This window comes from Geotrypetes seraphini, chromosome 6 (genome assembly GCF_902459505.1).
Source record: "Geotrypetes seraphini chromosome 6, aGeoSer1.1, whole genome shotgun sequence".
Lineage (NCBI taxonomy): Eukaryota > Metazoa > Chordata > Amphibia > Gymnophiona > Dermophiidae > Geotrypetes > Geotrypetes seraphini.
The window spans coordinates 246,120,383-246,145,107 of record NC_047089.1 but is presented as its reverse complement, the minus strand read 5'-3'; the positions used below and the strand labels follow the sequence as shown (position 1 = coordinate 246,145,107).

At 47.7% G+C, this 24,725-nt stretch overlaps 1 protein-coding gene across 3 annotated transcripts in view; it reads left to right on the top strand.

Moving 5' to 3' along the window:
• Positions 1-21,974, top strand: part of SRPX (sushi repeat containing protein X-linked) — a 143,307-nt gene extending 121,333 nt beyond the window's left edge. For all 3 annotated transcript variants that reach the window (XM_033949610.1, XM_033949609.1, XM_033949611.1), the window contains 7 exons: positions 636-812; positions 4,686-4,812; positions 9,784-9,905; positions 11,871-12,050; positions 14,229-14,362; positions 18,730-18,851; positions 20,188-21,974. In XM_033949610.1, the coding sequence (XP_033805501.1) occupies positions 636-812; positions 4,686-4,812; positions 9,784-9,905; positions 11,871-12,050; positions 14,229-14,362; positions 18,730-18,851; positions 20,188-20,368 (1,043 nt within the window). In that variant the 3' untranslated portion in view covers positions 20,369-21,974. The remainder of the gene's footprint in view (positions 1-635; positions 813-4,685; positions 4,813-9,783; positions 9,906-11,870; positions 12,051-14,228; positions 14,363-18,729; positions 18,852-20,187) is intronic.
• The last annotated feature ends 2,751 nt before the right edge of the window (positions 21,975-24,725 follow it).

Sequence of the window (24,725 nt, the reverse complement as noted above, 5' to 3'; positions counted from 1 at the left end):
AATCCTGTCCCTATAACCTTACCTCTACTCCTACCTGTACCCCTCAATCCCTTTGTCCTCCAGGTACCTGTCCAGACCTTCTTTGAAGCCCTGTAGCATACTTCTGCCTATCACATCCTCCGGCAGCGCGTTCCATGTATCCACCACCCTCTGGGTAAAAAAGAACTTCCTGGCGTTTGTTCTAAACCTTCCCCCTTTCAATTTCTCTGAGTGCCCCCTTGTACTTGTGGTTCCCCTTAGTTTGAAAAATCTGTCCCTGTCCACTTTTTCTATGCCCTTCATGATCTTGAAGGTTTCTATCATGTCTCCCCTGAGTCGTCGCTTTTCCAGGGAGAAAAGCCCCAGCTTTTTCAGTCTGTCAGTATATGAGAGGGAGAAATAGATAGTGAAGAGATGAATTCTGCTGTATAGTTGGAGTTTCATGGATTTATAGAATTAATCCAATGGGAGACATCACCCCCAAGAGGATAACTTATGTCCATACAGTTAAAGGAATTCCAATTTCCTCCCGCACAAGTATGAGTGTCAAAGGCCGTGAATGTTGAGTCGTTTTTGCATTTCCTGTACTCCTGCTTCATTGTCCTCTTGGAAGAATAATAGGGGGAGGGAGACTGACTTGCGTTTCTCTTTTCTAGAAATCCGCTGCCCACGCCTTTCCATGCCGCTTCACGGAGGATTCAAGTGTATAGATGGGGCCTATTTCGGCTCCCGGTGCGAGTATTACTGCTCACCTGGATATCAGCTGAAAGGAGAGCGGGTGGTCACTTGTATGGACAACAAAGCGTGGAACGGCAAACCTGCTAGCTGTGAGGGTGAGTGTGGAGAGAGGCTCGCTCACTTGCAGAGGGTAGCGTGAGAGCGCAGCTCCGAATATTGTTTATTACGCAGGCACACAGAAAAATTTTCACAGATTCCACTTCAAAATCACTGAGCTCTGGAACAACCTTACCTCCCCTCTTCGGAACTTGAGCTCCCTCCAAGTTTTCCGCAAACATCTGAAAACCTGGCTTTTCTCAAAAAATGTAAGTCTCCCTCCAACTTAGGAATCAAGGAAACTCTTATATCTTGGCATCCCAAGTCCTCTAAATTTTCTTCACACTTCTACCTCTAACCCTCTGTTGTAGTTCCTTCCTATTTCTCCTACTGTAAACCGCGTCGAGCTCTACGAACGTGGAGATGATGCGGTATACAAACCTAAGGATTAGATTAGATTGCGTATTATTCAGATCTCAGCGGTGGATTCCGGCCTTCGAGGACCAGAGTTGCCCAACCCTGCACTAGGTGTTCACATGTAAACATTTACCTTTCCATCTGTCAGAGGGCGTAAATCAGGGGTGTCGAAGTCCCTCCTCGAAGGCCACAATCCAGTCGGGTTTTCAGGATTTCCCCACTGAAAATGCATGAGATCTATTAGCATACAATGAAAGCAGTGCGGCAGTGGGGCGGAGAGCTGGAGGGGTGTGAGCGCCCCAAGGAAGACCATGCCAGGGGTAGACCCTTCCCCCTCCGCACCCCTTTGCTACTCCACTGTGTTCCCTCCTTGTAACCAATGGGATGAAATCACCAAATGTAAGGTATTTTTTAAGGGGTCACTGCAGTAGATATGTAATATTCAAGACATTCAATGGGGGTATTGGGTGAAATGTGTGATAATAGCCTATTAAAATGCATTAAATTACCATAACATACATTAGTTTGTTACCATGGACTAGATTCACTAAGCGTACCGATCAGTTTGCGACCCATTTGCGACTCCGACCTCAATTCACTAACCTCGTGGCCGATCCGATTCTGATCCGTGCCATGCAAATGAGGGCAAACGGCAAAGTAGGGAAGGGACGCGATTCACTAAACTTTTCCAGGAACACCGACTGGGCTGGCCGATCCAAAAAGAAGCGACCGGTGGGGACCAGTCGCTCGCGACCTTTCCTGCTCTCGGCCGACTTCTCCTGCCCTTTTCAGCCCCTGCTCGCCGCCCCGGCTCTCCTGCCCTCCCTTGGCAATGCGAGCCCGCGGGTTAAAATCACGGGCTTGCGAAGTAGTAGCAAAAAAACAAAAACAAAAAAAAGCAGTTACAGCTCCATAAGCATGCGCAGGCCATCTACAGATGGTCTGCGCAAGCTTCAGGATCGCTCACTAGCGTTCTGTCTGGTCGGGAGGAGGGGGAGAGGCGTTCCTCCCATCACCCCATTTGCATGTTGTCCTAAAGTTAATTCATCGGCCTGCCTGCTATCATGTTTCAAGTTTATTTAGGATTTGATAAAATCGCATTTTCATAGATTACAAAGCGATAAACAATAAAAAAAAAAAATTGAGGGGAATAAACTATTTTGGGGGGAATCACAGACATACTTTCCACAAGAGAGAAATAAAAGAACTACAAATCAAGGATCGGACACGGAAAGGAAGGTTAGTGAATCTAGGCCAGACATGGGCAACTCCGGTCCTCGAGGCCGGAATCCAGTCGGGTTTTCAGGATTTCCCCAATGAATATGCATTGAAAGCAGTGCATGCAAATAATAATAATAATAACTTTATTCTTGTATACCGCATTACCATGGAAGTTCTATGCGGTTAACAGATGAAGAGACTGTACATTTACAGCGAAGTTACAAATTTCAGTAATGTTACATTTACATTTTAGACGATACAAATTCGGTCAAGTTACCTTTACATTTTAGACGATAAATATTCGGTGAAGTTATTTTAGCAGCTAGGTTATATGTTCGGAGTAGTTACATTTGCTATAAGTTAGATACAGCGGTGTTACAAATAGCAGTGTTACATGAGGTGGTAAGGGTCTAGGGGGGGAGAGGTCAGAAGAGAAGGGAGGAGGAGGGAGGATAAATCAGAGGAATTTGTCAAAAAGGTAGATTTTAGTTAACTTCCTGAATGTTTGATAGTGGGGGGAATTGGATCTCATGCATTTGCATTGGGGAAATCTTGAAAACCCGATTGGATTCCGGCCCTCGAGGACCGGAGTTGCCCATGTCTGATCTAGGGGAAAACAATCTCCAGGGATTCAAGACAAAGTCAGACAAGTTCCTACTGAACAAGGTCGTACGCTAGTAAGGCTAGTCTCAGTTAGGGCACTGGTCTTTGACCAAAAGGGCCGCCGCGTGAGCGGACTGCTGGGCGCGATGGACCACTGGTCTGACCCAGCAGCGGCATCTCTTATGTTCTTATAGGTCCATGTGTTACATAGTAATGAAATACAAAACAGCTCATTAGTATGTAAATTTAATACTGTGGCTTGTAGTTAACTGAGCTTGCAAAATTGATCACGAGCTGCGTCCTTCATGCACCGTAGAGGTCAATAACCTGCAGTACTACAGGTAAATGACTCTCCTGGTAATTTACGGGGCGGATAAACCTCTATGTTTTTTCTACACTTCCCCATGTCTTTCTCAATAAGAGACTATGGACTTTTCCTCCAGGAACTTGTCCAAACATTTCCTAAAACCAGCTACGCTACCCGCTCTTACCGCAACCTCTGGCAACGCGTTCCAGAGCTTAACTATTTTCTGAGTGAAAAAAAAAATTTCCTCCAATCGGTTTTAAAAATATGTCCCTGTAACTTCATCGAGTGTCCCCTAGTCTTTGTCGTTTTTGACGGAGTGAAAGATGGATCCACTTCTACCCGTTCTACTCCAGGCCTTATCCCAGGGTGGGGCAACTTGTGGCCGCCGAGACCTTAGGAAGTATATTTGTGCACAGAAAACGTAATTAACCTGACTTATGATCATTTTAAATATGTTTTACGCAAATATTTTCAGAACTAGCGTGTGAAGACTGCTGCACCCGCTGCTTAAATCGCCAGTCGGGCCCGCGGGAAGGGAAGATGGGGGGGGGCGGCAAATGACTCGGGTCCCGGGCAGCGGAAAGTTGCTGGGCTCCTCGGCGGGGGCGCTGAGTGGCCGTGATCCCTCTCCTCCCAGACCCCCCCCCCCGGAGGAACGGCTGGCTTCGGCGTCTTCTATCCACTGCGGCCAACCCTAGTGGAAACAGGAAGTAGACAGAGAGGGCGGGCCGCAGTGGACAGAAGACAGCAAAGCCAGCGTTAGCGCGGTGCAGTGCTTTGGTGGTTTTGGCAGTGAGTGAGGGCGGGAGGGGGGGGAGTCGCCGGCTGTGCTGTGCTTTCCCGATCTGTCCGCCGCATACGCACTCTGGCCACGGACCTACGGATCAGGGATTACAGATCACGCAGGTCTGAGTGCGCATGCGTGGCTAGCGTTTTATTATATAGGATAGCAGTTTGTTTCCATTGCTTTGAGTTAAATGTTTTACTTATTAATTTCTCACCGAAGGCCGATAGAGCTCTTTGCGTTTCTTGTTTTGAAATTACGCCATTTTGTAGCTTGCTAAGGATGGTACTGACCTTCACGTGGTCCTCTAAAGCAGTGGTTCCCAACCCTGTCCTGGAGGAACACCAGGCCCATCGGGTTTTCAGGCTAGCCCTAATGAATATGCATGAAGCAAATTTGCATGCCTATCACTTCCATCATATGCAAATCTCTTTCATGCATATTCATTAGGGCTAGCCTGAAAACCCGATTGGCCTGGTGTTCCTCCAGGACAGGGTTGGGAATCACTGCTCTAAAGGCTGCCGTCCCCTCGGTCTACCCCCCACCCCCACCCCACCCCGCTCATTCCTCACTTAACGTTTCCCATGCTCACTTTTCCAGATGTGGAACCACCCAGAATCCAGTGTCCGAGCATCAAGGAAAAAATTGCGGAACCTAACAAGCTAACGGTGAGAGTTTTCTGGGACACGCCTGAGGGCAGGGATACCGCCGACGGAATTCTGACTGAGTAAGCGCAAGCCCTCTCAACCTTTTGGTTTGTTTTGAATGTAAATGCTCTTCCCCCCCCCCCCCCCACCGCCATCTCCTTCCAACAACTGTACAATTCAGCTACATCGTTTAGGGCCCCTTTTATCAAACTGCGCTAGAGGGCCAGATTTATGGGGTAAAAGGCAATTTTCACATTTATTATTCTTTTCTGTATTAACCTCATGGTAAGATATTGTCTGAAAAACTCTTTGGTCTAGTCTGCCCAGTTATTTTGATTTAGTTTATAACAATTTTTATTGAAAGAATCAAATAATCAATACAATAGAATAATATAAAAATACATTCAGTGCAATATAAATCACAATAAACTATTTCATACAAATTTATATCATTCCTTCAAATTATATTTTCCATATGAACTAATCCAATCTTATCTACTGGTAAGCCAACAAAACAGGGAGAATGAGCAAAAAAAAAAGAGCCACATAAAGGTTAGTTCTACATCCAAGGATAAGGATGGGCAATTGTGGGGTTACAAAAAGGTTTAGCTAAGTTCCTGGAGGAAAAGTCCATAGTCTACAGACGTGGAGGAAGCCACTGCCTGCCCTGGGACCGGTAGCATGCTACTTTTTAGGATTCCAGAATCCTGCAACTCTATGGGGTTTTGGAATCTTGTTACTCTTTGGGTTTCCGGTAGGTCCTTGTGACCTGGATTGGTCTAACCCAGTATGGCTATTCTTACGATTTGACCTGGCCATGTTTCAGTGAATGTGCCTGCTTCAGGAGTTGTACGTTCCCATGTCCTTATCATGAAATCTGGCGCTTCACTAACGGAGAGACGGTGACAAAATTTGTCCCCATCCCATGTCATTCTCTACATACACTCTCCGATGAATGTTTCACATTAGTCAGCGGGTTAAAACCACAGGCTCCCAGTGCGGGAAGGGCAGGAGAGATTCAGGGCGAGAGCGGGAGAGTCGGGGCAGGCAGATTCGGGGCAGCAGAGAACAGGCTGCGGGGCAAATTTTTTGTGGGGTTCGGGGCACTAGTTGGGCAGGGGGGGGGGTTGATTGTTAAAAAGCCGGCAGAAGCCCTGACAGCAGTGACAGGAGGCTGCTTCTCCTGTCAGGTTTCAGGTTTATTTAAAACTTTGATATACCGCCTTATCAAAATTCAAAGCGGTTTTACATCATATGAGAACAAAGAATAAAAAGAACAAGTTAAAAACGAATTACAATTAATATTACAAACAATCAAAATGCACTGACAAACATTAACATACCGATACCAGATGGAAAAGGGCAGAAATACATTTTAAATGAAGACAAAGAGAGGGAGAAGGATCAAAACAAAAGGGAGGGGAACGAAAAAATAAATAGTCAGGTACTTGTAAAATAGATTAAAATGACTAAAAGATGGCAAGGAACAGGTTTCCATTACCGTCGTTAGAAGGTCTATTGTACTCCGAATGCGTCTTTAAAAAGAAAGGCCTGTCACTACTGCCAGGGTGTGCGCATGAGCGGGGATCGCTCTGGCGTGGATAGGGGGCGTATTAATGATCGTCCCCATTTGCATGCAGGCCTTTACTGAATTCGTTGGCCGGAAACGGATCGTGCACGGTTTGGAGGTTTAGTGAATCCTGGCCTATGTTTTAGGCTGGTAAAGACACAGCTCGGCTACAACCGTAGAAACGTGGCCGCTCATATCACATTGATCCCTATCCAAGTCAGGTTTTGTGGTCTTCGACCCTTCTGGCAAGCTGCTTAGCGCTGTCTCCACAAACATTGTGACATTTCATTTGATGAAGGAAGAATTCTCTCCTCAGAAGGCGGTCAAAGTTATTTCCCCTTCAGCCCAAAGGAATGTGCTAGAACCTGGATTTTCTGGGGGCCATTCCTGGGGGGGTAAACTCTGCATTTATAAAATGACCACATGGTCTACAGCAGTGGTCTCAAAGTTGCGGCCCGCCAGGTACTATTTTGCGGCCCGCGCCTCTACTAGTGCTGCTCGCTCTTTGCAGTGTCCTCTGACTTTCCCCTGGCCTCCCACTCTTACCTTCAGATAATTACTGCGGCCTGCAGAGAGGATTGCCGGTGCTGCAGCGATCCTTGAAGGCTTCCGTGGTCCTCAGCAGCATGGTCCCTCTGCCGCAATCCTGCCCCTGACGTCAGAGGAGTGGCGGAATGCAGCAGAGGGAACGTGTTGCGGAGGCCGATGGCAGCCTGCAAGGAACGTTACATCACCGGCAATTCTCTCTGCAGGCTGCGGTAATTAGCTGAAACTAAGACTGGGAGGCCAGGGGGGGAAGCTGGAGGACGCTGCAAAGAAGTGGGGAACATGCAGGCCTTCAGGGGAGGGGGGAAGATTTATAAACTATAAGGAGTTTTACCTCATGCAAAATTGTCATTTCTTTAATAAGACATTAACTATTTTTTTTCTGCGGCCCTCCAAATACCTACAAATCCAAAATGCGGCCCTGCAAAGGGTTTGAGTTGAAGACCACTGGTCTACAGGTATAAGAGTGCATGCAGTGATAAGAAGGCAGAGACCTTTAATTGCAACTTGTACGTAGATGTATTTGGGGACATCGTTTGGACAGAACGTCAGTGGAGGGTGTCAGGTCAAAAGCGCGCCAGGACAAAGGCGCACGCAGACAATTGAGCACAGTGTGGAGGTGCACGCCGCAGAAAATTACTGTTTTTAGGGCTCCGACGGGGGTGTGTGGGGGGGAACCCCCCCACTTTACTTAATAGAGATCGCACCACGTTGTGGGGGGTTTGGGGGGTTGTACCACCCACATTTTACTGAAAACTTCACTTTTTCCCTGTTTTTAGGGAAAAAGTTAAGTTTACAGTAAAATGTGGAGGGTTACAACCCCTCAAACCCCCCACAACGCCGGCGCGATCTCTATTAAGTAAACTGGGGGGGCTCCCCAACAAAACCCCCCGTCGGAGTCCCTAAAAACTGTAATTTTCTTCGGCGCACGCCTCCATCTTGCGCTCAGTTGTCGGCGCGCGCCTTTGTCTTTCGCGGGGTTGTCTATGAACCTCAGTGGAGAGATGAAGTACATATAATCAAAGATGAATCTATAACTACGCACAAGCACCCTAAGAATTATTCTTTGAGGACATGCATAAGTGACACAGTACACAATTATGAGGCGGGTGCACACGAGTGGAACGTGGGCTGGACATAGTCTTGTTGTCTTCCACATGCAGGCACAACTTATAGAATACTGTTAGTTGAATGCATTGCTTAGGCGCAGTGATGCGGATTTACGTCAGTCTTCTAGGACAAAATCTGGATGCCCTGATGCTACGATATGGAGTGGCTACTCATATAAGCATCACTATAAAACCCCAAAGCATTTAAACAAATTTCCACCACAAAGCAATCCTCCGGGTATCAGGAAAGAGCTTATAATAATTTCTTCAAAGCTTCAGCGGAGCTACTTAGCGCTCAAACCATCTCATCGCCCTAAGCTTTATACTCCCGATTCGTCATTAGCTTACTCAAATGCATTGATAATTTTGACTTTTTAAAAAGTTTTTTAAAATATATAAATGAACTTATCTTTAAATGATCATGTCCGTCGGCCAGGGAAAATAATCCGACATGTTTCGCCGGTATTAGGCTTTATCAAGGCTCCCCTTTTACATGCTGTGACACCCTTAGCCCCTGGGTGTTTGGACATATACGAGTATATTTTAAAAAAAACTTTTAAAAATTCAAAATTATCAATGCATTTAAGCTAATGACGAATCGGGAGTATAAAGCTTAGTGCGATGAGATGGTTTGCGCGCTAAGTGGCTCCGCTGAAGCTTTGAAGAAATTATTATAAACTCTTTCCCGATACCTGAAGGATTGCATTGTGGTGACATGGATTTACACTGAATTTTGGCGGTTTTTTTAGCGTGTCACCAAATGCTATTTTTCCCAGGCTCCTTTTTACATTTTCCTTTTTTCCTTTATCACCATGGACCCCTGATGAAGGTTGTCCGAAACACGGACCGTGTTGGGTCCTTTGCCTGGTAAAAGGTTTTTACATAAAGATTTATTTGTCACCAATAAAGTTTGCCTGCACCGTGTACAAAGCCTGCAGTTTTTGGTTTGTTTGTTCATGGATTGGAGTATTTCCATCTAAGTGTTTCTTTTTAGAATTTCTCCAATAGTGTATGAAAAACACACCACGGAAGAAGAGTAGGGCTGGGCAACAGGCTTCCACTAGGAGAATAACCAGATGACAAGTTTATTGTATTGAAAGGTCACTTGGACACACAAAGTCAGAGGAGTGAAGAAAGTACAAGAAATTTATTACGGTATACCGGACTCTAGTGCAGTTAATAGCCTGCCTACTAGAGTGCCAGAAACAGGAAATACACGGACTTTTATGCCCTTTTTGCAAACTAATATATGCAAAAACTACAATTTTCATTTGTTACTTCTATAACTTTTCTACAATTATTATTGGTCCTAAGCTCACACTAGCAGGTCACTTATCTAACTCTTACAGTTCTAAATGTTAAATGTACAGAAGGGCAGGGTACATCATGGCTCAAACTCTTATCTATTCAGCTTACAATGTGGTAAGGTAGGGACATACATTTCAGGCAGATGAAGTCAATAGATTGTACACTTTCTTCAGCTATGTAGACCAGAGCAATATTTTAAACAACAGTTAACCATTTCATGACCCTACAGTATAAGTCCACAACAAACAAATATATGCCAAGGACTCGACATGGCACTGTGTTTCAGCAAAAGATTCGCCTGCCTCAGGGGTCAACACACTTAAGTGTAACAGATATTTAAATGAGCCACGCACTTTAGCGGTGCCGTAAGAGGTGTAGAGGGGACCCTACCGGGCTTAACTGCAGCCTGTGTGACTCACCCACCGGCACCTCCCCCACTCCACCTACCTTGCCGCTGCCAGTGAGAGGAGATGGTGGACCGGGGGGCACCTCTTCATGACAGGTGTTTTGTTTTACAGTGTGATCCTGAAAGGTCTCCCCCCAGGGTCAGAGTTTCCTGAGGGGCACCATAAAATCCAGTACACGGTGTTTGACAGAGCTGAAAATAAAGCCTCCTGCAAGTTTACTGTTCGAGTCCAAGGTAGGTGTCTTCTAGAACTTTCTGCAGCACTGCGGCTTAATTGCACGTTCCTGACAAGGGTCCTGCTTGATAATTTGGGTCAGTTTCTTCTCTGAATCAAACTGAGCTGATGTCCCAAGGAATACAGCAGATGGCATTAGGAGGACCCAACATATCTTCCTCTTTCCCCAATACCCCACCCGCAGACCGGCAGTTCCCCCTCTCTTTGAACTCTCTCCCCGTTGTGCCCAGTTGGTCCTTTAGGCTTCTTTCTGCCATGTCGTGCCTTTGTAACATTACTTCCTGTTTCCTCACTGGCAACAGGAAGCCTATGGAACTGGTGCAGACAGCAAAAATGAATCGCCTCTGAGGTACACTGAGGAGGGGGTTCAGAGAGAGGGGCAGATAATGGACCGCCAGTGGAGGATAGGGAGAGAGGGCAGTGTGGTGTTGCTGCTGGGTAGGCCTGAGTCAAAAATGGGTGGTCCTGTGCCCACTGAGGCCTGTAGCAATGCCACTGGCCCATCAGCACCCCTTTCCTCCCCTGCTCTGTGTTCTTTACCACCACCAATGAGCGGAGATGATGGGCTGAGTAATTTTTGCACCCCTCCATCTTTGTGCCCTGTTTGACTGGGCCCCCCCAACTCCCCGAACTCAAAGGCAGCATTTGGAAGCCTTCGCGCATGCACGGATGTCGGCGCACGTGCATATGACATCATCACAGTGACGGCCACCCATGCGCAAAGGCTTCCAGTCGTGGCCTGCGAGCTCAGGATTTCCAAAATCTGGACAAACTGTTGGGTTTTGGAAATCCTTCCGGGCACCCAGACAGTCTTCTACAAAGAGGACCGTGTCCGGGATTTCCTGGACATATGGCAACTCTAGCACTGCACGTGACACTGCAGGGTCCCTCCTTAATGGGCAGCAGGGAGCTTGCCGCTGAAGACCACACTTTTCATTAGATGCCAGCTGAATTCTGAGCGTGTACATCCTGCAAATCGACAGACAAACTCTTGTGATTTTGTGAATAGAAGACAAAGCTCCGGAGAAGGGTACCTGCAGTACTATCTGCAAATTGTTTCTGGGAAATGCACGAAAAATCTTCCAGGGTCAAAGGTGCCTAGACAGGCCTTATGGTGCAGATGGTACTGTGTTTCCCCAAAAATAAGACAGTGTCATATATTCATTTGGGGCCCAAAAAAGGCACTAGGTCTTATTTTCGGGGTATGCACATGATCATCTCTCCCTTCCTCTCCTTCACCCCAATTCTTCCTCCTTCCTTTCTCTCCCCCATATGTGCAGCATCTTTCCTCATCTCCCTCCTTCCCATCCCCCTGTGCAGCAGAAGTTTGCCCAGCTTCTATCCTTCCCTCCCTCCCATCCCGGGAAGCCTTGCCCAAGCTTCTATCCTTCCCTCCCTCCCATCCCTCGGGAAGCCTTGCCCAGCTTCTATCCTTCCTTCCCATCCCTTATGCAGCAGAACCCTTGCACAGCTTCTATCCATCCTTCCCTCCCTCCCTCCCATCCCTTGTGCAGTAGAACCCATGAGCATCCCCCCACCCCCACCTCACGGCTGAACCCCTGCTGACCCTCCATCTTTCCCTCCACGCCGACCCTGAGCGAGCCCTACCTTCATCCGAAGCAGCGTTGGGCCGGCAGCACTCTAGACAGGCTGCTTGGCCTTGTCCGTCGGGGATTTCACTCTGCCGCCTGCAACCGCTGCTGCTCCCTGCCCGTCGGCGCTGCTAGCCGCCATAACTGCAGGAATACACGCCGCTGGCCCACAAGTAGACTCGAAGAGGTGGGCTTTTAAGTTGGACTTTTTAAGTTGGACAATACTTCTCTCCTCCTCTGGTGGCTGTAAGTGCAACCTCTGTGGCTAGTGCAGGAAATGGAAGACGCCTCTGCGAGGTGGCATGTAGCATTTGCAATCAAATATTATCCCAGCATCTTGGGCTGAATCGGCATTTCTATGTGTTTTTCAAGTCAGGCGATGCGGGAAGCTGAACGCCCCAGAGAACGGCTACATCAGGTGTTCCGGAGACGGTGATAATTATGGCGCCACGTGCGAGTTCTCCTGCGTTAGTGGCTATGAGCTGCAGGGAAGTCCAGCCCGGGTGTGCCAATATAACCAAGCCTGGTCCGGATCGGAACCGACCTGTTCCTGTGAGTGAGTACATCAGTCTCCTAGTCTGACCCATGGGGGGCTCTTGCATGCAACTGGACGTCTCTTTTCACTCTGCTCTTTTTCCTTTGGTTCTGGAGGGTGACCACTCTCGTTCAGGAACAGCAGAACAGGGGTTTCGGCATTTTTCCATCAGGCAGTGGCGTAGCGAGGGTGAGAGGCGCCCCTCCCCCACCCGCTCCTTCCCTGCCCTCCTCCTCCTTCCCCCGTACCTCTTTAACGTTCCCAGTGCAAGCGGCATCACCAACTTGCTGCCCGCGTTGGCATCGGCTCTCTCTCTGACATCATTTCCTAGGCGCAGGTCCGGGAAGTGATGTCAGAGGACGAGCCGACGCTGGCACGAGCAGCAGGTTGGGGGTTGGTGCTCAAGCCAGGAACGGGGAATGGAAGGGGCGTGCGTGGTAGGGGGAGGGCGGCTAGGAGGATGGGTTCTGGCGCCCTCACCAAGACGGTGCCCAGGGCGGACCACTCCCCCTTACTATTCTACTGCCTTCAGCAAAGCATGCTCTTTTTGTGAGAGCCTTGAGGCAACATCGCTCCCCGCTGGCATACCTGGCTTGTGCAGATGAGGATGGAGCTTAGGCATTGGTTGAATGAGGCTTTATGATGTCACAATCTGAGCTCTAGAATGTTGCTGCTTATAATTTCTTGACCCACAGACTGCCCTGTTCTCAATCAGGTCCGTGGGCCCACTATATAGAAAGACACCCTGCTGACCTCACAGCACACCCTGTAGAAAGCCACGGCGTGATCGCTGAAACGTCGGTTCTTTCTATTCAGACGGCGGCAAGACCCGGAAAAAAAATGCTACAACCTTGAAGGTCTTTTGTTGTTTAACAAAGAGTCTGGACCCTCTTGTAGCAGAAGAGTGAAAGTCACTCACGGTAGCGCAATGACTCCATGTCACCTCGGACAGGTGGAGTCCATTCTTACTTTGTGGCAGTCTGTCCCTGGATTCTACAACAACAAGGAAAACACAGCCAGAAAAAGGAGTGGGAAGCACATCAGACTCAAGGACTATCAGTTTATTAAAACCATATAAATAGCTTAAACATATATAAAGAAAAATGCAGGCCTAACTTAGAGTCTCTGATCCTTTTTGTACTGGACTCCCCAACACGGTCCGTGTTTCGGCTTGAAAAAGCCTTCCTCGGGGGTGTTCCGACTGCGTCCAGTAGATGGCGCCCTCCTTAGCTTCTTCGGAAGCTTCTCAATTATACTGTAGTTCTCATGTATATAAAACCAATAAAAATATTTGAACTTAAAAAAAAAAGAAAGAATACTCTCGATATGTAGACATAAGCCTGCAAATCAACGTAGTGTCCGAAGAACGCTGTGAGGTACTAGACTCTATGTTAGACTTGCATTATTCTTTATCTATGTTTTAGCTATTTATATGGTTTTAATAAACTGATAGTCCTTGAGTCCGATGTGCTTCCCGCTCCTTTTTCTGGTTTGTAGTAGAGAATGACACGGTGACAAAATTCATCACCGTTCCCGTCCCCGCGGATAACCGCAGGAAGCCATCTTCATGTCATTCTGTAAGGAAAGAGGGAAGAATCAGAGTATTAATGGCCACAACCACTGACCAAAGCTTTGCTTTGAAGAATGCTGGTGTAGAAGGACTGAGATTGAAATAGACATTGAAGAATGACAGTCTCTGGTATCCAGAGCAGATATTGTGATGTCATAATGCCTCATTCCACCAGTGCCTAAGAGCCAATCACATCAGTGATGTCACAATGGCTTCATTATCCTTGGCTCACATAAGAATCAGAGCATGAAAGGCCACAACCACTGACCCGCAAGCTTTGCTTTGAAGAATGCTGGTGTAGAAGGACCGAGGTTGAAATAGCCACTAGAAAATGACATGGGATTATTTCCCGCGGTTATCCGCGGGGACGGGGACGGTGATGAATTTTGTCACCGTGTCATTCTCTAGTTTGTAGTCTACCCCTGGAGACAGAGTCACATCAGACTAGGGGCATCAGAACAATATGGACCAGAGTCAGATGACCTTTGGTTCTTATGGACTGCAAAGAACGTCTCCCTATCTCCCTCTATCCAGTTGTTCAGAATCAGTTTAGCTCGCCAGACTCCATGGCGGACCATCACCCCTTCCCTGCGTTTAACCCTCTCTTCTGTCGGTTCAATTCCAGACATGAACGTTAATATTGCTGTGAGAACTGCAGCTGCCCTGCTCGACCAGTTTTATGAAAAAAGGAGATTGTTAATTGTCTCGACGCCCTCTGCGGCCAACTTTTACTACAGATTACAGCTGGGATTGCTGCAGGTAAGGGACTGTTCTCTCCGAATTAATATTCTGTGAGAACATTTCATAGGGCCTAGGGGCTACCAGACGTCCAGAAGTTCCCCGGACATGTCCTCCTATTGAGGACCTGCCCGGGGGTCTGGACAGCTTTCCAAAACCCGGGTTATGAAAAGCGTCCGGGTTTTGAAAAGCGTCTGACGTTGGGATGGCTGCAACATGGTGATGTCATGTGCACGCACAGACGCCGTCCCGATGCACGAACAGGTTAAGGGGGCGGAACTGGGCGGGCCTGGGGGGGTCATGGCCATGGGTCCAGATTTTCCTGCAGAAAAATAGCCTAATAGGACCCCAGGTTTGCAAATTCAAAGTTCATGGGTTACACACGGGCCCCGGTCATATCAAAGCTCCATCATCCTCATGCAATGAGGCGTGCCACTGATAACTCAGCATTTATAGATTTTACCTTTCAAATCTAGAAATTTGCTTACAATTGGATAAACTTGGTTTGAAAACATATTTTTATATTCTGTAGGATTAGAAAAAGAAATTCTAATTCTAATGAGTGGAGGAGTACACTTCTCCCTCTGTATTTGCAGTTTCAGCATTCGCGGTTTCGATTATTCGCGTTTTTTTTGGTTTGCTGGCTCCTCCCCACAAATTACATCAGCTTGCATAGAGAAAATCGCAGATTCCCAGCCGTTTCTTCACCGTGTTTTGCCTCTCCTTCGGGAACAGTCCAGGTATTCGCGGCTTCACCATATTCACGATGGTTTTTAATAGAAAACAGCGAATAACATAGCAAAAAGTTATTCGTGTTTTTTCTGTATTCGCGGGTCTTTTAATCCCCTATCATAGTGAATACGGAGGGAGAAGTGTAATCTAATGATTAATGCAGTGAGCTGAGAACCAGGTTCGATTCCTGTGACTTTGGGTAAGTCACTTGACCCTCTATTGCCCAGGTACAAATAAGTACCTGAATATGTAAACCGGTTTGACTGTAACCACAAAAAGGCGGTATATATCAGTGGTGGTATAGCAAGGGTAGGAGGTGCCCCCTCCGCCCCCCTCATTTTCACCACCCTTGCCACTCCTGCACCCCCCCATGCCACACTCACGCCTTCCCTTTCCCCCCTCCCCTGTCCTCTTTAAATGTTTGCCAGCATGATCAGCTTCTCTGGTCTGCTGCTCACTCCAGCATTTGCTTCCTCTCTGATGTCACTTCCTGGTTCCGCGACCCAGAAGCGATTTCAGAGGGGAGAGAAGCTGGCGCGAGCAGCAGGCCGGAGAAGTTACTCGTGCTGCCGAAGATTTAAAGAGGGGAGGGCGCAAGTGTGGCAGAGAGGTTCCGGCACCCCCCACAAGGATGGCGTCTGGGGCGGCCCCCCCCCCTCCTCCCTACACCACTGTACAGTACTCCCCCGAAATTTGCGGGGCTTCCAATTAAAAAAAAAACTGCGAATGCAGTTTTTCGCCTGTGAAAAGGCAGGGGAGGCAGGAGAAGGCAGCTGGAGCATCGGCAGGTGAATAAAATCACTCGCGGTCTGCTCCAGCCATCTCTTCCTGTAGTAAAGTCGGGCTATAATCAGGAGCTGCTTTGACACACAGCTCCTGATTGGTGTAGCCTGACTTTATTACAGGAAGAGGCGGTCGGTGCAGACCGCGAAAGAGCAAATCTGCAATTCGCGAACCGTGACTTCGCGGGGGGAACACTGTATATCAAGTCCCATCCCCTTAAACATTCCCGCCTTTTCCTCGTTGTTTTAGCCATTGTAGCGTCTCTCTGCTTGATTGGGCAGACCTGGAAAAGGCTTTTCAGATTTCGCACATATACACAGAGCCTTAGAGTTTCAGAACAACGGACAAGTAAAAAAAAAAAACGTGTTTACTTTTGTACTAGGTGGCTTATTGACTGTGAGGGACCTTGGCGTTCTCTAAGGACAACTTTTACGCACAATAAAGCAACAGCTCACTGGTTCCATTTCCCAGAAGCGCGAAAAAAAAAAAAAATACAGGGTTCGGGGAGAGTTGATCATTCTTTCTCTTTTTCTGTATCGATAAGTTCCCATGAACTGTTGTGTTATTGAAAGGTGGGGAAAGTTGAGATATTTACCATAGATTCCGGTTAATTCTAAGCAAACACAATCAGATATCCTGGTTTTTTTTTTATATACATATATATGAGGGTTCTTTTAAAAAGTTTCTGCCCTTGCACGTTTTCATGGGAAATGGCCACGGTGGCAGACGTGATAAGAATGTCACGTGACTGGCTCACCTGTGGGAAAGGAATGTGAATTGCTTTTAAGATATTGAATAAATAGTGTTTAAAAAAAATAAAAGAGTGCTCACAGGCAGTTACAGCACAATGCAAGCAACACGGAAACCTTGAGCGCCGGATCCAATCAGTGGGCGCACAATTCATGAGGATCCAGTGTGTTCATCCTCCTCCTGCATCCCAGTTGTTTCTTTAGATGATTCAGGCATCTTCAAGGTGATGAGTAGAAAAGTTGTAATGGAGAGCTGTAGAAAATCCGACCGATGGGAACGGGCGGAAACTAAAGACTGGGGATTAGGGGGAAGCAGGGGGAAATGGGTAGGGCTCGGGCATGCCCGGTGGGGCCCAGGCACTGCACTTGCTCAGAGAAAAAAAAAATCTCTCTGAGCTATTGGAGAGCTTATCCGCAAATTGGGAGCTGTTGGGACAACACCCATATGTGGCTGACTCATCCTGCTTGTCCTAGGAGAACCTACGTTACAGGTAAGTAACTACACTTTACAGCCTTCTATCTCTAGTTTACGCAAGTTGCTCTCACAACTTATGCCTCCCAAACAATATACTTTCATTCGAACGGCATGGGAAGCGGAACTGCATGTTCCAATTTCAGATACTGTTTTAGCCACTGCAATCCGAGATATCCCCACCCCCCACCCCGTGGTGCAGGATCGAAGCATCAATGATATCTGTGGCTGGCGTAGAATTATGGAATGCCTTGCCTGGTATCCTGCGGTTTTGCGTGGGGAGGATGAATTTTAAGAAAATGCTGAAAACCCAATTATTTGCCAATATGGTGGTACCTTGGATTCCGAGCATAATCCGTTCCAGGAGCATGCTCGTCATCCAAAATGCTCGTTTATCAAAGCGAGATTCCCCATAGGAAACAATGGAAACTCGCTTTGATAGGTTCCCACCCTCCAACCCCCCCCCCACCTGAGGCCAGCAGCGCTGCTCCCCCCCCCCCCACAAGAACCGGCATTGCTCCCCCCGAAGGCCCCCCCTGCGAACCGGCACCCTCCCCCCCGCGATCCGCGACCTGAGGTCTCCCAATCCACCCGAACCCTCTCTCTCTCTCTCTCCTGGTGCCGGTGCCGGTGCGCAGGCTACACTGAAATAAGAAGAGGGTTTGGGTGGGTTGGGGGACCTCAGGTCGCGGCGGGGGGCCCGATGACAGCGGGGAGGGGTGCCGGATCACGGGGGGGGGGAGGATTCCGGTTAGCGGGGGGGGGGGGGGCGCTCGCAAATCAAGGTGCGCTCGGTTTCCGAGGCGTCGATTTTGCGAATGTTTTGCTCGTCTTGCAAAACACTCGCAAACCGGTACACTCGTAAACCGAGGTACCACTGTACTAAGCGATATTTCAGTTGATAACTGCCTTTTAGAGCTCTTTTGCAATGCATGAGTTAAAGTTTGATTGTATTTCTGAATGGACTGAATTTGTGTTCTACTCCTGTTTATAACAGGGATGATTAATGATGTTGTTTAGACATGTCTATGTTATATGTGGTAATCGCAGGGAAATACGATTTTATGTATGTGATATGGAGACTGCATAGTTATATGCGGTATATAAATTTTTAAATCAATAAATACAGGGAATGTCATTATCGGGTAGTGTTGCGGGCATACATCTCCCAGGCTCAATTGTTCCATTTGGGGCCACGCATCCTCTTTTACCAGAAGGAAAAATCTAGTAACTCTACACCAGGGGTGTCAAAGTCCCTCCTCGAGGGCCGCAATCCAGTCGGGTTTTCTGGATTTCCCCAGTGAATATGCATGAGATCTATTTGCATGCACTGCTTTCATTGTATGCTAATAGATCTCATGCATGTTCAGAGGGGAAATCCTGAAAACCCGACTGGATTGCGGCCCTCGAGGAGGGACTTTGACATCTCTGATCTGGGGCAACAGAGGATTGATTGAGTTGCCCAGGGTCTCAAGGAGCAGCATGGGATTTGAACTCACAACCTCCTTGTCCAAGTGCTATATCAGGGATATCAAAGTCCCTCCTCAAGGGCCACAATCCAGTCGGGTTTTCAGGATTTCCCCCGTGAATATGCATGAGATCTATTTGCATGCACTGCTTTCATATCATGAATTTTGTCTTTCCCGGTTTAGCAAGCACAGTGCGGCTTGGACCTGAGACACATCACGGTGATTGAGCTGGTTGGCGTGTACCCAGCACAGATCGGAAGGATAGGACGCAGGCTGCTGCCTCCAGCACTCAGCGTTCAGCTCAGGTAGCCTGGGGGGGGGGGCTTTCATTAGACACGCTTTATTGCAGGGGACGGGTTTAAGCCGTACTGTACTTGGAAGTGAATTTGATGATTATAGTGTTACACACCCTGCGGTATCTGAGTCACACCGTCTCTGCTGCTCAGGAGGAGGAATTTTCAGATAGCTCACTTAACTGCGGACACGGAGAGAACTGTGTTTTTTTGTAGGTAGCTGAGAGGGGTAAAATATTTTATTTTATACCACTTATATCCTAAGTATTCAGTATCATATTTCCCTATATGACCCAGTGGGCTCAAACTCTATCTAGTGTACCTGGGCAATGAGGGGATTAAGTGATTTGCCCAGGGTCACAAGGAGCAACGATGGATTTGAACCCACAGCTGTAGCTCTAACCCCCCTGCACCACACACTCCCAACTGGCACCTATAGTGTTGGCAGTTAAATGTATTTTAGGGATGGACAGTCATTTCAGCTCCGATTCTATAAATAAGGGGGTGTCAAAGTCCCTCCTCGAGGGCCGCAATGCAGTCGGGGTTTCAGGATATCCCCAATGAATATGCATGAGATATATTTGCATGCACTTTCACTATATGCTAATAGATCTCATGCATATTCATTGGGGAAATCCTGAAAACCTGACTGGGTTGCAGCTCTCGAGGAGGGACTTTGACACCCCTGCTGTAAACGGTGCCTAGCGGCTGATTGACAATCGGTCTAGCACAGGGGGTAGGCAATTCCGGTCCTCGAGAGCCGGAGCCAGGTCAGGTTTTCAGGATATCCACAATGAATATGTATGAGATGGATTTGCATGCACTGCCTCCTTGAGATGCAAATCTATCTCATGCGTATTTATTGTGGATATCCTGAAAACCTGACCTGGCTCCGGCTCTTGAGGACCGGAATTGCCTATCCCTGGCCTAGCAGCACCTAATCTCTAGGTACCGTTCCCATATCAGTTGTGGGAAATTCCATTTTATATTTTTTCATTTGGCCGTTTTGTCGGTAATAGTGCACTGCTACTAACCCTAGCAATAAGTAGTGGCTTTCCCCATGATTATCTTTAAGAGCAGATTATGGACTTTTCCTCCAGGAACTTGTCCAAATCTCTTTAAATCCCAGGTACACTAGTTATGGCAAGGCATTCCAGAGCTTAATTATTTGTTGAATGAAGAAAAATTACTGGATCTTATTCCAGACCCTTTAATGCCCTATCTTTGTGGTATTCAGTAAGGTGGCGTCGATCCTGTGCGGTGGGTGAGAGGGGGGGGGGGTAACTGAAGCTTTTCCCGCCCTAACACAATCTTTTCTCATTTGTTTTTACTGCTACGGGCCATCCAGGTTGCTGCTGCAGATCCCCCATCACAAGTTTCAGATGGTGGTCGTGGACAAACACGGCGTGGACAAGGAGCGCTACCCTGCGCCAGCCTCTGCTGCTGAGCTGTTCACACTCATTGACACGTTCCCGTCCAGGCAAGAGGAGATGAAGTTCCAAGCTGAGGCTGGTCAGACCTGCAACTGAGGGAGAAGACTAAGGACTGCCAGCTAGCTTCTAAGCCTGCTCTCATCAAGGATATTAATAGATAAACTTCTGAATAATTCAGCAGGCAGAGCAAATTCAGCCATGAGATGTCACCTTGCTGCTCTCTTTCTACCCCATGCCCCTCCTGCGCTCAGACCATAAGATCCGTAAAGTAAAACACGGGCAGTGTCCTGTGCAGCTCTACGAAGTGACTTTGGTGATTCGGCCCTATAAAAGATTGCTGTTCTCATTTATTTAATTAGGAAGGTGGTACAGGTGTTTAATGGTTTGGATACCCTCTGCTATTTGTGGGGTGGTGGTGCTGCTGTGCTGATTGTCATCAGGAAAGATAGTGCTCCTCTTTTCCCTTTCCAACATAGCCCCTCCCCCCCCAAGCATGTATATGTGAAAATCATCCGGAAAGTGAACTCAGGCTAAGACAGGGGACTCAAAGTCCCTCCTTGAGGGCCGCAATCCAGTCGGGTTTTCAGGATTTCCCCAACGAATATGCACGAGATCTGTGTGCACGCACTGGTTTCAATGCATATTCATTGGAGAAATCCTGAAAACCCGACTGGATTGCGGCCCTCAAGGAGGGACTTTGAGATCCCTGGGCTAAAGACATTGGTTTTAAAAACAGGGCTCGTAAACAAATGTAAAAAGAAAAAAAAATTTAGATTTAGCGCACATCTTTTTTAAGCTGTAGCTCAAAGTGTGTTACGTTCAGGTACAAGTCGGTAACATAGTAAATGACGGTAGATAAAGGCCGGAACGGTCCATCCAGTCAGCCCAATAGTTACACACATTATAAATTCATGATTAAATTATTTCATATTGCTGGGCCGTAGACGGTAGAAGTCTACATGATACAGTTCTTGTTCCAGCTACTGGAGTTCACTGCAGCCAATCTAAACCAACCCACATTACCGGCATTCCCAAAGCCTTCCCCAAACCCAAGCCCATAGGTAAGGAACTCCAGTCCTCGAGAGCCATATTCCAGTCGGGTTTTCAGGATTTCCCCAATGAATATGCATTGAAAGCAGTGCATGCAAATAGATCTCACGCATATTCATTGGGGAAATCCTGAAAACCCGACTGGAATACGGCTCTCGAGGACCGGAGTTCCCTACCCCTGGACTAAACCTATACAGGACACAGACCTCGTTAATCTGCCCAGTTCCGGCCCTAGTTCTTCAATTTTTAACCTTCACTTTCTAATCAGAGATCCTGTGTGCTCATCCCATGCTTTTTTGAGTTCTGTCACCAGCCTTTCCGTGAAAAAGAATTGCCTAACACTACTCTGGCGTCTACCAGCCCGCAATCTCAATTCATGCCCTCGAGTTTTACCCTTTTCCCTTCTGTGGAAAATAGTTGGTTCTGTATTAATATATGTTCAGAAGCGGGTGAGGGGGGGGGGGGTTTGCACTAGAGAATTTTGTAAAATGAGAATTCCCAAAATAGTGGCCCAAGATGTCCAGAGAAAATTAGATTAGCAATAATCAGAGACAATTCACAAAGTTTCAGTCAATGGCGGTGATAGAATACTAATGTGCCGTGGTCCCCGAAAATAAGCCCTAGCAAGATTTTCGGGGTAGGTCTTAATATAAACCCTACCCCCAAAAAGAACCCTAGCCCCAGGATTCGCTGGCAGTTCCCCTTCCATCCCTTGTGCAGCAGAACCCATGAGCGAGCACCGCCCCCACCGCGCAGCCGAAACCCTATCCTTCCCTCCCTCCCATCTGAACCCCGCCGACCCTGAGTCAGCCCTAGTACCTACCTCCCTAAGCAGCGTGGGGCCGGCAGCACTCTAAACAGGCCGCATCTTGTCCGCCAGTGAATTCACTCTGCCGCGTTACTAACGCCATCATCGGTAATGCAGCAGAGTGAATTCACAGGCGGACAAGGCCAGAGCAGCCTGCTTAAGAGTGGCTGCCGGCCCGACGCTGCTTAGGGAGGTATGTAGGGCTCGCTCGTGGTCGGCGGGGTTCGGATGGGAAGGACGGAGGGTTCAGCTGCGGGGGGTGTGCTCGTTCAAGGGGTGGGAGGAAAGATGCTGCACATGTGGGGGAGAAAAAGGAACAATTGGGGTGAAGGAGAGTAAGGGAGAAATGATCAAGTACATACCCTGAGAATAAGACCCAGTGCATTTTTTGGGCCTAGGATTAATATAAGACACTGTCTTATTTTGGGGGAAACACAGTATTTCCTGTCCCTGGAGGACTGACAATTCAAGTTTGTACCTGAGGCAAAGGAGGGTTAACCCTTTCAGGACCATAAGGATCGTAGGCCAATTTTTGTGGTTTTGACGACATTTTTATGGTAAAAAGGGCTTGCAGATGCCAAAAAATTGATTTTTTTTGTGAAATATCATTATTTTTTTTTTTTTAAATCAAACTTCTGGCTTATGGACAGTGTGGCAAGTGAATCTTCTCGTCAATCTGGCAACGACGCTAATGAATGAATGTCGGAACCAGTTTGTTTACATAAAGGCAGTATCATATGGAATCCGTACATATCAAATTTAGAACTGTAGACTATCCCAATCAAAATTTATAGGATTTTAAAGTTATGGGACAAATATGTCCCTTGGTCCTGAAAGGGTTAAGTGGGAGCTGACTAAGCTTCACTGGTTCTTAGCCCACTGCATTAACCATTAGGTTAACCTTAAAAAGCAGTGGCAAAGCGAGGGGGCTTGGCACCCCTCCCTCCCTCTTCTTTCTGCCACCCCCCCCCCCCTGCTGCACGCACCCCCTTCAATTTTCCTGGTGCAAGCAGCATCACGAACTTGCTACCTGCGTTGCGTCCGCTCTTCCTCCAACCTCGTTCCCCAGGTGCGGGACCCGGAAGTGACGTCGGAGAGAGCCGACACCGATGCGGGCAGCAAGTCTGTGACGCAGAACGCACCAGGAAAGTTAAAGAGGTACGAGGGAATGGAAGAGGCAGAGGAGGGGGGACAGGTGTGGGTGCCCCCACCAAGACAGTGCCTGGAGCAGACCGCCACCCCCGTCTCTCCCCCTCCCCCCCAATTACTATGCCAGTGCTTAGAAGCATTTTGGACAAAGATAAAATGTCTTAGAAATCAGACAATTGGGCTGAACCCTAGAACGGTCAGTGTTTTGGACAATCGTCACTTTAATTCTGGCCGGAGCAACATCTGCCCGTAATCCTGATTAGCGATGGTGTACAGATTGCCTGTGTTTTTAGTCTGTCTATTTCAGGGATCTCAAAGTCCCTCCTTGAGGGCCGCAATCCAGTCGGGTTTTCAGGATTTCCCTAATGAATATGCATTGCAGTGCATGCACATAGCTCTCATGCATATTTATTGGGGAAATCCTGAAAACCCGACTGGATTGCGGCCCTCAAGGAGGGACTTTGAGACCCCCTGGTCTATTTCATGTGCATGATGCAGTTTTGGGGGCTCTCACCTCCCCTGGGGATCCTGCCTGTTTTAACGCAGCTGCTGCCGCTCTCTCCTATTCTCTGTACAAACAGAAGCATGCAAACGATGCAGCCAGGTGCGATGTACGGTGTGTGTGTGGGGGGGAGGGGGGCTTCGTACAGGCACTTAAGACATTTTTTTTAATGAATAAAGTTTTATTTCTTGTTTTTTTTGCAAACCGTATTTTTTTATTCGAAACATTTCAGACCTCTGAAACCAGACAGCAGCACACTTTTGCTATAGAAACATAGAAATAGACAGCAGATAAGGGCCACGGCCCATCCAGTCTGCCCACCCCAATGACCCTCCCTATCTATCTTTGCGAATAGATCCCACGTGTCTATCCCATTTGGACTTAAAATCAGGCACGCTGCTGGCCTCAATCACCTGAAGTGGAAGACTATTCCAGCGATCAACCACCCTTTCAGTGAAAAAGAATTTCCTGGTGTCCCCGTGCAGTTTCCCGCCCCTGATTTTCCACAGATGACGGCAGATAAAGACCTGAACGGTCCATCCAGTCTGCCCATTAGTTATACCCATTACAAATACCTGATTAAATTAACTTGTCTCTTCTTTGCTATTTCTGGGTCATAGGCTGTAAAGTCCACCTGGTATCGTCTTAGGTTCCAACTGCTGAAGTTGCCATCTAATCAAGCCATTGTGACATCACTGCTGAGGTTGGCTCTTAGGCATTGGTGGAATGAGGTATTATGACATCACAATCTCAGCTCTGGAATGTTGCTACTCTTTGGGTTTCTTCCAGGTAACATAGTAAATAGAAACATAGAAATAGACGGCAGATAAGGGCCACAGCCCATCTAGTCTGCCCACCCCAATGACCCTCCCCTACCTTTCTCTGTGAATAGATCCCACGTGTCTATCCCATTTGGCCTTAAAATCAGGCACGCTGCTGGCCTC